This window comes from Acomys minous, assembly GCF_964271855.1.
Source record: "Acomys minous genome assembly, chromosome: 13".
Taxonomy (NCBI): Eukaryota; Metazoa; Chordata; class Mammalia; order Rodentia; family Muridae; genus Acomys; species Acomys minous.
The window spans coordinates 64518672-64535367 of record NC_140495.1 but is presented as its reverse complement, the minus strand read 5'-3'; the positions used below and the strand labels follow the sequence as shown (position 1 = coordinate 64535367).

At 44.8% G+C, this 16696-nt stretch overlaps 1 protein-coding gene across 2 annotated transcripts in view; it reads left to right on the top strand.

The window, feature by feature from the left end:
• PLA2G7 (phospholipase A2 group VII) overlaps positions 1 to 15561 on the top strand; it is a 38877-nt gene extending 23316 nt beyond the window's left edge. For both annotated transcript variants that reach the window (XM_084754850.1, XM_084754851.1), the window contains 9 exons: positions 87 to 237; positions 2186 to 2279; positions 4150 to 4218; positions 4941 to 5061; positions 6764 to 6877; positions 8426 to 8517; positions 10949 to 11122; positions 14453 to 14601; positions 15052 to 15561. In XM_084754850.1, the coding sequence (XP_084610976.1) occupies positions 87 to 237; positions 2186 to 2279; positions 4150 to 4218; positions 4941 to 5061; positions 6764 to 6877; positions 8426 to 8517; positions 10949 to 11122; positions 14453 to 14601; positions 15052 to 15188 (1101 nt within the window). In that variant the 3' untranslated portion in view covers positions 15189 to 15561. The remainder of the gene's footprint in view (positions 1 to 86; positions 238 to 2185; positions 2280 to 4149; positions 4219 to 4940; positions 5062 to 6763; positions 6878 to 8425; positions 8518 to 10948; positions 11123 to 14452; positions 14602 to 15051) is intronic.
• Positions 15562 to 16696: the final 1135 nt, after the last annotated feature.

The following is a 16696-nucleotide window of genomic DNA, read 5'->3' as shown; positions in this document are numbered from 1 at the left end:
AGGGATCTGGGACCCGGTAATAATATATTCAAAGCACTGTACTACTTGGACTGCATTTGACTGAGAGTATGTCCATTTTCCAACAGAGCGTCTTCTTGCGTTTGTATTACCCAGCTCAAAGTCAAGGTCAAGATCGCTTTGACACTGTTTGGATTCCCAACAAAGAATATTTTTTTGGCCTTAGTAAATTTCTTGGAACACCGAGTATTGTAGGCAACATTTTGGACTTCTTATATGGTAAGATTTCTATTGGTCCTGTTCTGAAGTTATATGCACATGTATATTTATATGCATGTGGATATAACATATATCTATGTATATTAGAAACAAGAGTTACAAGCCATAAGATTTTTCTCCTAAGATGATAAGGATGTGATTTCTTTTCTTTTTCTTTTTAACTGTGCGGGTGTTTGTGCATGTGTGTTCTTTTGTACGTGAGTGTGCATTCATGTAGGGGCCAGAGGACATCCTGAGGTGTTTCTCAGAAACACAGTCCACTTCCTTTGATTCAGGGTTTCCTAGTAGCTTGGGGTTCACCAGTTAGGCTAGGCTGGCTCACTGGCAAGCCCCAGGGAGCCCCCCCTGCTCAGCCTCCCCAGCACTGAGATTACAGGTGATTTGCATCAGCAAGGCAGACACTTCATGAGGTGAGTGGTCCCCCTCGCCAGAAAGACAGGATTTCTTAAGGGGTTGGGCAACACTGAGAGAAGCAAGGGCTCTTTATCAGTCTACGCATTCTGATTTTGATGGGGTGGGACGGGCTTAATAGCTTCTTATGCCTGGTCCTCAGTCTCCCTTCTCACATACTGTTATGGATGCCACAGTGTGGTCAGAGTAGCAAATTATCTGGTGGAACTATTACCTCCGCCCTCCCCCCCCCCCCCCCCCCGCCCACACACTTACCTTTTGTGTCAGAAGAAAATAGAAAATAGAAGTCAAGCCCAGCTAACTTCACACTCATCTTAAGAAGAGACCTTACAGCCGGATGTGGTGGTGCACACCTATAATTCCCACACTCGGGAGGCAGAGGCAGGTGGATCTCTGTGAGTTCGAGGCCAGCCTGGTCTACAAAGTGAGTCCAGGACAGACAAGGCTACACAGAGAAACCCTGTCTCTAAACACAACAACAACAAAAGCCCACCACCCATTCCCGAAGGACCCACTTCTCTCCTACAGTCTGAGGCAGCCGTTATTTAACATGTCTGCACTTTATACCAAGGGAGACTTTCTGTTCCCAACATCTGTTAGATCAGGTGTGAATTTGAGCCTATGTTAATTACACTGTCAAATTTATCCTCCAAATTTTTCAACTTTGGGAATTCATTTTAAGCTTATCTTAGGGTTTTCACAGAAATTGCTTTGAGATAGGAAAATGCTCTAAACTAGAAAATACCACTATGTAGTGTGGAGTAATTTATAAGTCACTTCCATAGTAACCATCATATTCAGTCTTCACGACCACGTATTTGTTTATGATAGAAAATAGCATAAACATGAACATAACAATGATGATGAAAACGACTGAGACCTGAAGGAAGGGAGGCAATATTTCTTAGTTTTGAGCTCTTTAATATGTAACTGGATAAGCACTTTACATTTAAAACTTAATTAGATATGAGTTTCGTTAAAACTATCCAAGATCATAATTGTCCGTTCCATTTTATAGAAGGAGAATCTGAAACTGGACAAGTCCCAGGACATGCCCAAGGCTTATAACCCGACAGTGGTGGGCTCATGAAAAGCTCCCTCTGGTGTGTGATGTCATGGTCTCTGTCTCTTGCTGGACCATGATACATCATGAGGAGTCTCTGGTTCCCAGGTTCCGGCTTTCAGAATGATGTTCTCAGTTTACTGGATGGTCACTTTCAAGTGAAATATTCAACATTACTTCAGAACCTCAAAATAGGAACAGTGTCCTTCCAGAATATTGCTATAAGTAGGAATCCACCCCCCCCCCCTCGACGCAGCCCCATACAGTCAATGGCAGCAAGGACTACTAATTAATACACTTATGGGGAAAGGCACACGGAAGTCCCTGGTTGGTGAGTGCCTAGTGTCTGGCTTTTTAAATGACTCAGAGTTAAAGCTCCATGGTTTGGGGATTTGTGCTCAGGAGAAGTAAATTAAATCAACCAGCAGCCTTCACGCCAGAGGAAACACTGATTTCCCTCCCACTATTGCCTAGGTTCAATGAAGACACCTGCAAGCTGGAATGCTCCTCTGAGAACTGGAGAAAAATACCCACTCATTGTCTTTTCTCACGGTCTTGGAGCATTCAGGTAATACTTGGGAGCCTAGGCAATTTCAAGCCATCACTGATAGAGCCATTTCTTAAAAAAAAAAAAAAATCAGATTTTGGATTGTAGTATTGGCCCATGTTGGGTACTTGGGGGTTGCCTAAGAATTGACTGTGGGGCTGGTGGAAAGTTGGGGCAGTATTTACAATAAAAAAATATTATTTGATTTCTGCTACACTATGATTGGCAGATGGGATTCAAGAACCAAATCTAGCCGTCCATGCATATCAAAGCTTTCTTGGAGCACAGGCACACCCATTCGGCTCTCACATTGTCAGCAGAGTTGAGATGTCTTTCTCACAAAGCCCGAAGTAGCTGCTCTGACCAGCAGCAGGCAGGCCTTCGAGTCTCCACAGTAGACTACATCCCCTCCTGCGCCTTCAGCATCCCCTCCTGCGCCTTCAGCATCCCCTCCTGCGCCTTCAGCATCCCCTCCTGTGCCTTCAGCATCCCTTCCTGCACCTTTGGGTGTCCCCAGGCACACCATGTGTATTTCTACAGGCATGGACTGGGAAATACATGATGTGAGAAAAGGCCGTAGGATATGGCGATGTGCGAGACAGTGCAAATGTGACCAATCAACTCACAGCTGTAATTCACAGCTCACAGTTACAGCATCTATTAAGTAGTTAAGTAAGCACTGGAGGTGCACACGCACTCCGCACTCTGCTCACCTCAGTGAGGACCGCCTTTCACAGATAAAGAGCCACAGCTGAGAAGCCTCAAGGGCCCTAGCGCAGGACAAGCAGCTGGGAAGCGATGGAACTTGACCTACCTTCCTATGTATTACCTCCCTACATGTATTACCTTGTCAAAACTTTCTGTCTGGCGCTGTGGAGATGGTTTAGCCATTGTAAAAGCACTTGCTGCTCTTACAGGGAACCCAAGCTCATAACCTAGCACCCACCCACTTCAGTTGGCTCTCAACTACCTGTGAGTCGATACAGTACCCTCTTCTGGCCGCCACAGGCAAGTGCACACACATGTACATCTAAGTATACATGAACTAAAACTTGTTAAATCTAAAAAAAAAAAAAAAGGAAACCCTTACCTCTTCTATCTTAACTATAAGCCTTTGTTCTTAGCTCTGTTTTATAGACGATGGCAAAATTGAGTAACTGTCCTAAAATCATATCACTAAAACATGACTAAGATTTAAAAACCCTCGGACTTAACTTGGCATCACTTATGAGAATGGCTTCTCAATGTGGTCCCCACAGTCCCCTCTAGGACTGTGATAGTGGAAGGGATTTGTTTTTTATGTCACTAGACAACGGACAACTAGATACTTTTCTGAGCACTTCCTTGGAGTCCTCTTTTATTTAAAAAAAAAAAAGTGGGTGAAAGAGGGAAGGGAAGTCAATAGGTGAGGAGAGTTGAGTCAAGGATGGAGCTGAGGAAGATGGTCAGGTGAGGGAATGAAGCAGATTAATTAAACCTGTGTGTGTGTTGTGGCGGTAAATGGATCTGCATCACCTCTCAAAGTCAGTATTTGTAGTCACTATAACATTAACTCAGTTTTCTTTGTTCATATTTACTATTTCATTAACTCAGTGTTCTTGACAGCCTAGGCTGAATACTGCCTTGCTTTAGCAGCCTTACCTGTGCACTGTAGGATGCTTCGTGATGTCCCCTCTGGTCACTACGCACCAGTATCCTCCTTTCCCCCAGTGGAAATAAAACACCTCCAGACACTGCCAGCTGCCTCCCACGGGATAAGCTCTTTGATGATCAGAGCCCTCCAGTGTGCTGATGCGGGGCGCAGTGGGGTCTGTGTTCCTCATTGCTATACTGGACTTAGGTGTGTAATTGTGGTTGGTAACTGCGCTGCTTCCTGCTTTTCGTTCTCCAGGTCACTTTATTCTGCTATTGGCATTGGCCTGGCGTCTTATGGGTTCATAGTTGCTGCTGTCGAACACAGGTAAGTTCCTGTGTATGCCAAATGCAAACAGCAGCAGCAGCAAAACAATGTCAGCACCTTTAACTATACTTGTAACTGTTCTATACGCTCACAAAAACCACGGGTGGGTGGAATTTCACGTGAGGACGACAAAAAGAGAAGGAACGACATTGCCAGGACCAGTCCATGTTCTGAGATCAATAAAGGTCTGCTATGGACTAAGCTGCAAGTGATCAGACGCTATGTCAGTCCTTTAAAACTTGTAACTATGCTACAAGATGGTTATTTCATCCATTTCACACAACATAGAGATGTAGGCACAAAGGGGATTTGCCCAAAGTCAGAAGTCTATTAGGTGGCAATGTGGGAATTTGACTTTAAAGACCTGTTTTGTTTTTGTGTTGTTTTTGTAGTACATGGGATTAGAAATGGGACATTGTGTGTATTAGGAAACACTCTATCACAGAGCTGGGTCCCCAGCTCATGAGAATGGCTTTTCAATGGGGTCCCAATGTTGCCTTCTAGGATTGTGATGATGGAGGGGTTAGTTTCATGTCACTGGACAAGGGGGCAATTAGATCCTTTCCAAGAGCTCCCTTGGGGTCCTCTTTTATTTGTGGGGGGAAGCTAGGGTGGAAGAGGAAAGGGAAGCCTGCAGATGAGAGGAAAATTGAATCAAGGTTGGAGTTGAGAGAGACACTCAGATGAGGAACGGAGAGTAACTAAATCTGTGTGTGTTGTAGAGACGAATCTGCATCGGCAACTTACTATTTTGAAGACCAGGCAGCTGCAAAGCTGGAAAACAGGTCTTGGCTTTACATTAAAAAGCTAAAACTGGAGGATGCAAAAATACGGAAAGAGCAGGTACGTTTCAGTGAGGGAAGGGACATGGGGCCTTCAAAGCACAAGAAAAATGACAATGGTTACAACGATTAGCTCTCCCACTTACACAAAGTTCTATCAGAAGACTCTGGTGAAATTTTCTTTTATTGAAAGGTCTGTTTCACAGAAAAGTAAAAAAAAGTACTCTGTGAAATAATAATAATGATACATATTCAGAATTCTCTTCTGTTAAAGCGTCTGGGTTTTTTGAATCTCAAAACCAATAGAGTTTTGATGAACATCTTTTTCTCTTTTATTTATTCTTCTTTCATATACTATATCCTAACCACAGTTTCTCCTCCCTCCACTCCTCACAGTCCCCCTCCCTCCCCTCTTCCTTAGATCCATTCCTCCTCCATTCCATTAAGAAAAGAGCAGACTTCCCAAGGTTACAATAAGACTAGGCACAAACCCTCATATCTGGGCTGGAGGAGGCGACCCAGTAGGAGGGAAAGTGTCCCAAGAGCAGGCAAAAGAGTCAGAGACATCTCCACTACCACTCTTAGGAGTCCATAAAACACCTAGCTAACAACCATAACATATAGTTATGGAGTGTGTGTATCTCATACGTGTGCGCGCGCGCGCATACACACACACACACACACACACACAGACACATAGAGGACCAAGCCCAGAGCCATGTAGACTCTGTAATTGCCACTTCAGTTTCTGTGAGCCCCTATGAGCCCTGTTTAGTGGGGGCTCTGTGGGCCATGTACTCCAGTGTTCTTAACCCCTCTGGCTCCTACAATTCTTCCTCCTCCTCTTCCTCAGGGTTCCCTGAGCTCTAAGGGGAGGTACCTGATGGAGGTCCAGCTCCAATTTGTGTGTTCTCTCTGCCTAGTGTTTGGCTGTGGGTCTCTGCATCTGCTCCCATCAGCTGCCAAAGGAAGATTCTCTGATAACATTTGGGCTAGGCACCAGATGACTAGATTTTCAACCCTAGGGGCATTATGTAAATGCCTCTGTCACCTGGTGGTGGGAAGACCTCTGCCAAGTAAACCTTGAGCTTTGATGTGTTACAAAATATAGAATAACAATATCTGTCTCTCTCGTGGTCACCGGAATGATTGCTTGAGATAAAATACACTGGCTGCTTCTTTATCTTGGGTCTGTTAGATGTGACGTGATACTTTGACCCACACACATTTTGTTGAAGTAGGTTATTGTGTCACTAGGGAATCTTCCTTTCCGGAGGGAGGAGAAGACCCCAGAAAGGTCCCTCCCTGAGGTTACAAAGGCAGGAAGCAGCTGCTGGTAGGAAGACTGTTCTATATCTCTAGGGAGATGTGTTTGTGAGTCACCAAGCATGTGTGTGTTAGCGACCCTCATAAACTTACTGGTTTACCAAAGTAGGCTTGGAACTTGATGGAAATCATTTCCTTGGTCTGATGGCATCCTCTCTGGGATAGATAAGCTTTGTTCATATGTCCCCACCATTAGTATACAATAAATAGAAACCCCCACAGGCCACAGTGGGAAGCCATAAGTGAGCTGAGTCTAAGCCGCAGCTGGTACCCAAGCTGGAATCCCCTAGCTTGGAATCCGCTAGCTTGTATTCCCATCGTTTTTCAATGAGGTGTTTGCAGGGTGTAACTAACCGTTTCTCACACAGGCAATTCTACACAAACATTAAGCTGTTGCAATATCTTATGTTATAATTTCCTTCTAATTACTGTACCAGGTTCGGCAAAGAGCCAAAGAATGTTCCCAGGCTCTCAGTGCTATTCTGGACATTGACCACGGAAACCCAAAAGAGAACATTCTAGGTTCAGATTTTGATGTGAAACAGCTGAAGGTGAGCTTTAACAGAGCTCCTTCTTCCTTGGACTGTGATTCTGTGTTGTTTTTGGTTTTGGCTGCTTTTCTGCTGCATTGCAAGGTACATGATAGGAGGCTTTATGATGGATGGCTTTGATTGTCAACTTGACACAAATTATAATCACCTAGGCAAAGATACTCAATGAGGAATGGTCTGCATTGGGTTGGGTATATCTGTAGGGGATTGTCTTAATTAAGTTAACTGATGTGGGTGACCCAGCCTACTATGGGCAGCACTAATCCCTAGGCAGGGAGTCTTGAAGAGCTCAGCACCAGCAAACAAGTAAGCTAGCAAGCAAGCAAGTCATGCTTACATTAATTTCTCCCTGAGGTTGGTTGATGATGCAATATGCCTAGCTGTTTTAAGTCCCTGCCATCTTGACTTCCATACCATCGTGGACTATAACCATGGAATTGTGAGCTAAAATAACCCCCCTTTTTTTTCCACCTCATTTGACTTCTTTTTTTCAGGATATTTTATCACAGCAAGAGAAATAAAGCTAGACTAGATTGGCCTGCATGTGCACACACTCACATATGCACACTCACACAAGATAGGCAGCAGTGAGGCCCGCACCAGATTGAATTGTATGTAAATAAAAACTACCAGTTCGTTGAGAACAGCAATTTCACATGGTTCAACTTCATACTTCCAAGGGAGGTATATACTTTGTTGAACAGGATGGTATCATTTTAAGCTTGACCTTGAAAGAGTTGGCCAAATTTTTGAATGACATTTTTGGGGGATGGGGGGGGGTGTAAGTGTGAATGGCATGAGTTGGGTGTTAAGGAAGAGTATGCAGAGGGAACTAGAAATATTTTGATTTGAGGATGATGGTTCCCTCTCTCTACAACCGAGAGCTGGCTCTCCACAAGCCACCTCCTGTCGTCACGTGTCTATCACACTTCCTTGGCCTGACACAAGCAAACACGTCCCCGTTTTACTAACTCCTATCTAATCTCCAACACTCAAGTCAGACATCACCTCCTCTGAGAGGCTCTTGTGGGCTCCAGGGCCTTTGCAGAGTGAGGGTTAGCTGTCATACTACCATAGGGCTCCATGGTCTCCAGGTGCTGTGCTGTGCTGCGCTGCAATGTGTCTAAAGCCTCCATCGCTTTCTTCCATGATAAACTGTGAGCTCACGACTAAAAGTGAGACGACGGTGTCTGGCATGGCAGATATTCAAGAAATGCTCTTTGAGTGACTAAACTGATAATCATGGGATAAGATGAGAAAGAATTCAGCAGAGGGGCTCAGTTTCAGGTGTGGGTGATAAAGACCAGTAAGTTTACCTGTGAGTTGGTGTGGTGTGTGTGTGTGTGTGTGTGTGTGTGTGTGTGTTTAAAACATATGTACCTATGTGTGTATACGTGCATGTGTGTATGTGTACTCCACGTTATAAGTCATCAAGGTATTTAACCAGACCTGTGAAGGGAATAATGATTATACAACAGACAGAACTATTTAGCATGCTCTTCTAATGCCAGGTGAGATGATAACTCTCTGTTCTGCTTTGTCACCCAGGGCACTATCGACAGGAATAAAATAGCCATGGTTGGACATTCTTTTGGAGGAGCAACAGTTATTCAATCCCTTAGTGAAGACCAGAGATTCAAGTAAGAGAATGAGACAAAGTGAAACAACTGGAAATGGCTGGGATAGCGGCCAGGGTAACACACACGACAGATAACTGTTTTTCTGAAATTCTAGCGACTAAGGGATCTTTGGGGGGGGGGTTATAAGTCTTACTTTTTAAAAAAAATATTTGTTTGTTTCATTTTACCTGTGTGGATTTTTGTCTGCCTGTGTGTATGAGCACCATGTGTCTGCTTTGTACTGAAAGGAACCAGAAGAGGGCGTTAGATGCCCTTCAACTATAGTTACAGATCGTTGTGAGCTGCCATGTGGGTGCTGGGAATTGAACCTGTATTCTTGGCCAGAGGAACAACTGCTCTGAGTCACCGAGCTATCTCTGTAGCTCAGGCCTTTCTGTTGTTCTTTGCTCCATCAAGTTTATAACCTTTCCTAGGCCGAAACCATTCATTTGTCCTGCTGCTGAAACCTTCCCCTTGGCATTATAATAGAGCAGCGTTGTGCACAGATGCACAGTAGGCTGTGGGGTCCTATGGCTGTGTCCGCTGGAAGAGTACAGCCGGGTCACACTACCTAGCTCTGGGACCAGCTTTTTGTGATTCTTCCACATTGATTTCCAAAGTGCCTTCAGCAGTTCATGCCCATACCAACAGCCCTTCCCCCCACACCCTTGTCAGCATTTGTTGATTCTCACTGGGACGGAATGGCCTCTCAAAAATCATTTAAATCTGCACTCCCCTAACTGCTAAAGATGCTGAACACGTTTTAAAGAAAGATACTCATTGGCCACTTATTTTCCTTTTTAAGAGCTTTCGGTTTAGTACACTTTGGCCCATCCTTATTTTGTTGTTGTTGCTAAGTTGGGCTCTTTACTTGTTATTTTGAGTTGTTTTGAGTTCTCTATACTTTTTTGTATATTCATGTCTCTCTCATATGTGGGCCTTAGCTTCATTGGAGTTAATATGTAGAGGCCAGGAAAATGGAAAGGATCTCAGGAGCAGCGAAACAGAGGCTCTCGGGAAGAGGAGTCGGGGGGCGTACTAGAACCTGTGGGGCTGTGTGGATGGAGAGAGAGAGGAGTGAGTGGAGAGGCGGTTATCCCAAACTCAGTATGGATGACCATGCCGTAAAGAAGCCTGCTACCTTGCGAGCCAGTTTAAAAAGCAGTTTCCCTGCCTCTCCTCACCCACCCTCCACTGTACCTATTGATCTGTAAAACACTTCTTGTTTTCACTTGGAATTTCATCTTCATGTCTTTTCTGTGACATGTTTGTGATAATGTTGCCACCAACGTTACAATCTTCCCTAAGAAATTAGATTTCTAATTTTATCATTAGGCCTTTCTTTTCTTTTGTCTTTGAGGCGAGGCTAGATCTAAAAGTCACAGATTTATTTGGGCCAAAGTCAGACAAGAGCCCAGTCTTCTGACGTATAGAAACATTTTCTTTATTAACTTCACTCTGGACTCACCCAGGGAGTGGGCTGGGCTATCTGAGATATTTCCCCTGAGTATAAGGGCGTTCTCTGCTGTCATCCACTTGGCATACGGATGGATTTTCAAAGAGGCCAGAGAACACAAGATCAAACCTAGTGGGAAGAAGAAAATGATTACTTTTTAAAATTTATTTTAATTCTATGAATGAGCATCTCTCTGTGTCTTTGTCTGTCTGTCTGTCTGTCTGTCTCGTGTGTGTGTGTGTGTGTGTGTGTGTGTGTGTGTGTGTGTGTGTGTGTGTTCATGTGAGTGCAGGTGCCCAAGGACGCTGGAGATGTCAGATCTCCCAGAGCTGGAGTTACAGGTAGTTGTGAGCCACCTAGTGTAGTCCTTTGGCAATCCCCACAGTTATATTTGCATACATGGTATGCCTCATGTGTTTTACCCTCTGAATACAATCCTATGTGTCTGGGTGTCTTGTTGTTCTGAAATAGGTGTGACAGACACGCTGTGAAGCACCCAAGACTCTGGGCAGGTTAGAGAGATTAATCTGCAGTTAAGAGCAGGCACTATTACTCAGTTCCCAGCACCATGTCAGGCAGCCGGTAAACACCTACAACTCCACTTTCACCAGCTCTGGTGCCCTCTGCTGGCCTTTCTGGGAATCTGTACGTCTCCCCATCCCCCACCCCCCATGCTATGCCTCCATCCCCAAATCTTGAAACACAGAAGAAACAGGGCAAACCAGCTATTTTTCATTTTTGAAGAAATTACACCTGATTTCAATGCATTTTGAACACCATGTGACAAGAAAAAAATGAATATGGAAAACTTTTAAGGAAATGGTCTTTTTTATGTTACGACTCCTTAAAGAGCACCACCATGCAATCCCGAGTCCAGCTGCACTGCAGAGCTGACTGGAGCTCCCTCGAGAGCCCTGTGCTAAGTTGGTTGGTGAGGTAGGACGGAGTCCGCTGGCCAGCCTGTAACCAGCCCTCTCCCACCATCCATGTCTGCAGGTGTGGGGTAGCTCTCGATCCGTGGATGTTTCCCGTGAGTGAGGAGGACCTGCCCTCCAGAATCCCCCAGCCTCTCTTCTTTGTCAACTCCGCCCAGTTCGAGTCCAAGGACGACGTCATAAAAATGAAAAAGTTCTATCAGCCTGACAAGGAAAGGAAAATGATCACAATCAGGTGAGTGCACACGGCCCCGGTGGTGATGTACACCTGAGACGTAGGGGAGCCGCTGAGGACCGGCTGTGCTGCTGCTTGTTACCATTTTAATGCGTAAAATATAGTTTCTCCCCTTCAGCACTCTTACACTTACTCTTTCTTTTCTCTTGTAAAATGAGAATTTTTCATTATTTAAAGCAAAGGTACAAGTCAACGTTTTAGGATATATCATACAGGGGTGCAATAAAAAAAAACATGATCTCGACAGTACGATGAAATACATTTGAAACTTGGCATGTCTAACGTACTCCCGTGTCATTGCTTCACTTGAGTGAAGCGGGACAGAGATCCGAGGATGTAATGTGAAATCTTGGGTTCTGAATAGCACCGACCCTCATTTCAATAAGAAATCTTAATTAATTTCTGAGGTAAAAAGTTTTCACGCTCAGCCTGGTCCACAAAAGCGAATCCAGGACAGTCAAGACTACACAGAGGAAACCCTGTCTCGAAAAACAAAAACAAAAACAAAAAGCCTTCAAGCTAAAACTCATTGCTTTAGTAAATCGCTGACGCTACCCATGTTGGCCATTGATGTCTTCGTAGTGTGCAGTAACTATGCCAGTCATGAAAAGTGTAGCAAAACAGAATTTATATCCTTAAATTTAAAAAAAAAACCTTTTATTCTTTGTGAGTTTTATATCATGCACCCGAATCCCACTCATCCCCCTGATCCTCCATATCCACCGTGTGCCCTTACAACCTCCCCTTCCCATTAAATAAAAAATTAAGAAAACAAATCTCTGAGTGGAAGCTGCAGTGTATCACACAGTACTAAACAGCTTTACTTGGAAATGTTCCTTGTAATGAGTCATTGGTCTGGTTTGGCGCCTCTGGCCTCTGCTACGCTATCAATACTGGATCCTTACTGGGACGCCTCTCTCATATCCTGTTGTTGACCTGTGTCATGGAGATCCGGCAGCTTTGGATCTGCAGGACCTGCCCCTTCACACACTACAGCAATTCCTAGATGGGATAGATTAGGTAGATGCTGGGGTGGGGCCATCTGAAAGCCCTGGACCTGGCCTGGGTGGTGGCGGAGTTGATCGGACCGCCAGCTCTCCTGTGCCTGCGCCACCAGGACCAGCTCTACCACACTGGCCAGGTGAGGGGCGGAACCAGCTCTTCTGCGTGCCAAGGGCAGTGAGGGACAGGGCAGGCTCTGCACAGCCCTCAGACACCAACATGGTCCCAGGTGGCAGTCCAGACCCGGAATGTTTGCATGGCCTTTGGTGATAACATGGGCCGTGGACAGCCACACACAGGCCCCTTCTGCTGCAGGACCATGGACCCAGACATGGCTCTGGGTGGCAACATGGGCCAGGACCTTACCTACCATGGCCTCAAGTGGCAACACGGGCCACGCACATCAGGGTACTTGCATCCAGCTGTTCCTCACCACCTCCTAGCTCCAATTGCACCTCTCTTCATAGTGCACAAACCGCTTGTCTTCTCTTTCCCCCCATCTCTCCACCACATACTGGGGTGTCTTCAGCCTCACCCACCCACACCCTCCTTTCTTTTTTGATGCGATGCGTATGAGTGTTTCGCCTCCTTGTCTCTCTGTGCACCAAGTGTATGCAGTGTCTGCAGAGGCTAGAAAAGAGTGTCAGGTCCCCCCTGGAGTTCCAGATGGTCACGAGCTGCTATGTGGGTGCTAGGAAACAAACCTAGGCCATCTCCAAGAGCAGCAAGTGATCGTAACCAGGGAGCCATCTCTCCAGCCCTGGACTTAAGTGAAAATGCTTTTAACGCTGGTAATTATATGGTGCTTCCACCAGCAGTTTAATATATAGCTGGGTGTTGACTGTTGTTGTCTGCGTACCTGAACCCCTACATATTTGAGGGAGGAAGACTGAGGGACAGTAGTTCGGCCTTAGGTAGTTCAATGTCTTTTTAAAAAAAAAGCCGAGTTCATCCATTGTGTTTATCTGTTGGGACAGTATATAAGTGTATACGTTCCACCAAGCTGTGAGGGCTGCCCTGAATGATAGCCATGTGCTTATATCCTGATACGGTTTAAACTCACAACAAGATGATGCAGGGTGGGGCTAGAGAGATGCCCAGCAGCTAAGAGCAGTTGCTGATCTTGCAGAGGCCTGGATTCCAGCTCCTAGCTCCCATGTCAGGGCGCTCACAAAGGCCTGCATCATCTCCAGCTCCAGGGGATGCAATGATCTTTTCTCCTCTCTGCCAGCAAGTGCAAACTTGCACACATGTACACACACACACACACACACACACACACACACACACACACGCATATAAGAATATTTAAAAAAGACTTTCAAGCAAAAAATAGAACTCATCTTTCTAACTCTAGAAACCCTGGTTAATTCAGCAGGGGGAAAAAAGGCAGGAAGGATGCAGGTAAAATAGTTCCCTTTTATCCACAGTTTGAGTTTCTAGCTTCTATTTTCATAGTTTTAGTTATCTACGGCCAGATTTGGTCAGGAAATATTTACTGGAAAAATTCTAGAACTAAACAATTCATTTTTTAAGTGTGAGCCATTCTGTATACTGAATGTATACAGAATGTATACAATGAGGAAATATTGTAGCATCTGCTTTGATGGGAGCTATTCCTTCACCCAGTCATGTGTATTCTATGTGCAAACCTGCTGGTGGTCACCCAGTGTCCTCTCGGACATCAGATCAACCATCATGATATTACAGTATTCAAAATTAAATGCAGTTCAGTAAAGTAGTGAGGAAGAGAAAAAGGAAATTACTTTTTTCTTTTCTTCTCCCCGCCCCCCATAAACATACAGTTTGGGTACTTTTCCGGTTTCTGTGAAAAAGCAAAACACTATGTGCTGGAGATGGCTCATAGGTTAAGAGCGCACTGGCTGAGCGAGCCACAGTGAGCAAGCCAGGAAGCAGGAAGCAAGCCAGGAAGCGGCTCTCCTTCCTCGTGTCTGCTTCTGGTGTCCGCCTCAGGCTGCCTGCCTTGTTCTGCCCTTGCTTTCTCTAGGTGAAGGGCTGTGTGTGATCTAGAAGCAAAACCGACCCTTGTCTCCTTAAGTTGCTTCTGTTTGCGGGGTTTGCCATAGCAAGACGTAAACTAGGACACAAATACTTTTTGAGGATTTTTCCCCCCCTAGCCAGAAGAGGAATTGGACTTTAGGATCCTTAAAAGAAGGGATTGTGACCGTCAAATACATAAAAATGACCAGAGTGCGCATTTTGTTTCCCGATTTTGCAGAGAAGTATCCAATGGGGCCAGAATCTTTTTGTACCATTTAAAAAAGTATTTTTCCATGCAACACAAGTATAAAACTCTTTCTTTTTTAGGGGTTCAGTGCACCAGAATTTTGCCGACTTTACTTTTGTAACTAGCAATCTAATTGGAATCAAGCTGACCTTAAAAGGAGAAATAGACTCCAGGGTAGCAATCGACCTCACCAACAAAGCTTCGTTGGCTTTCTTACAAAAGCATTTAGGTAAGAAACAGCACACTTCTCAGGAAAAAAACATTTTCTGTTCACTCAGTTTTCATCTTATTGTACCTGTTTCCATTTGGTTTTTAGTAGACAAAGCATCAAATTAAATTGAAAAGTAAAATATTCCAAAATGTGAATTATGTTGCCTTGTATTGTTTCCTATGTGTGTGTATGTGTATATATGTATATCATATATACATAGTTGTTGAAGCTAACAGTCCTTCTATGGATCCTGGGGTGAACTTACATGTTGGGGATACTGAGAGCAGCTTGCTCATCTGTAAGCCTCTCTGGGGTTCTGCATTTGCTAAGGCAACATGGCAACTGTCTTGGGCAGAATGCCTGGCCCCTAGGAATTTGTGAGTCTCTAATTTGTGAGTCTATACTGCCACCTAGCGGCATCCGGCTGTTCGATGTTCTTGAATGTGTTTATTTACTTGCTCTTTATAGGACTTCATAAGGACTTTGATCAGTGGGACTCTCTGCTGGAAGGAAATAACGAGAACCTGATCCCTGGGTCACCGTATGACGTAGACACTCAGTCCACGGCTCTGCAGCACTCTCCCGGATCACACGCCCAGAATTAGGAGAGCTTTTAAAGGAGAGAGAGAGAGAGAGAGAGAGAGAGAGAGAGAGAGAGAGAGAGAGAGAGAGAGAGAATGAAGAGGAGGAGGAGGAGAGACCATGATGTATTTACCCAACCATTTTCAAATGTACACTTTACAGTAGTGATGGATGCCTAGATTTTCCCCTGTGAATGTAAAACACATAAAATAGAGCATACAAAAACTATTACCAGTTTAAATCATAATTTTATAAAGCTTGTCTTTTAAGTGTCAAATGAAAAGCTACTTTCGTATTACACTTACAGGAATCTATTGACAGGAACAATGCCAGTAGAAGCCTGCTGCAAATGACCTAAGACACTCAAACTTACAATAAAAGCAGAACGGGTTATCCTGTTTTTGGTTCTCTGTTCTGAGCAGCAGAACTGAGTTTGAGCAACATGACAGTCTGTGTGGAATCCAGTAGCGCTTCTCTGTGGCCTTTGGCCGAGGTAAAAAACATCAATCTGATCATGGAGCTATTGTCTTGGATGGAGAATTGGTGATGCTGTCCAATTTCAGTTGGTGATGAACTGGGATGTGGGTGAGCTTTTTAGGCTGAGACAAGAGCAATTGAGTCAGAGTTGGTACTTAAGATTTATACTACTTTAACTTAACCTTGGACGTGCTCTGTTTACTAACTGGAGGTGCTGTGAGAAACAGCCGAGGCATTCCCACTCAAACGCACTGAGGTTTCACCCAAAGACTGTGAAGGACACGAAGGGAATGTTCGAAATTCTCAGCCAACTTTGGTTGCCTTAAGTTCGTATGACATAGCCAGGCTGTGATGGTGCACACCTTTGATCCCAGCACTTGGGAGGCAGAGGCAAAGACTGATTTCCAGGACATCCAGGGCTACACAGAGAAACCCTGTCTTGAAAATTATCAAACAAGAAAAAATGTATATGATAATATTGTAAGGTTACAGCCACGAGAAAGCTTAAAGGGGATTTTATAACATTTTTGTGTGTACTTCATGTTTGCACGTGGGGAGGTACATGTGTATATTCGTTTGTGCGTGGACGTGTGGGTGCACATGTCATCACACACATGTGGAGGTCAGACACATCCTTCTACCTTGCTTGAGTCAGGTTCTTTTGCTTGCTCGCTACTGCAAACACCAAGCTAAACTTCCAGGAATTGGCCTGTCTTCGCCACCTGCCCCATGGAGCAGCACCAGCAAGCACTCCTCCAGAAGGACAAGTCCCACTGTCCCTGGCTTTCCCTGGGCTCTAAAGATTCAAATTCACACCATTCCGTAGCAAACGCTTTACTCACTGACCCGTCCCAACAGCACTTCAGAGGTTATGTACGTAGCTATGCACCTGAGAATCACTTTAGGCTGTCCACGAGCTGAGAACATATTCTGTTATAGGTACCCTGCATCCTGCATCCTGCATCCTGCATCCTGTTGCTTCTTGAGATTCAACAGAGGATGGCTTGGCTTAGCCTGTGTAAGCAGGGATTGTCAGCTCTGAGGCTCCATCTCT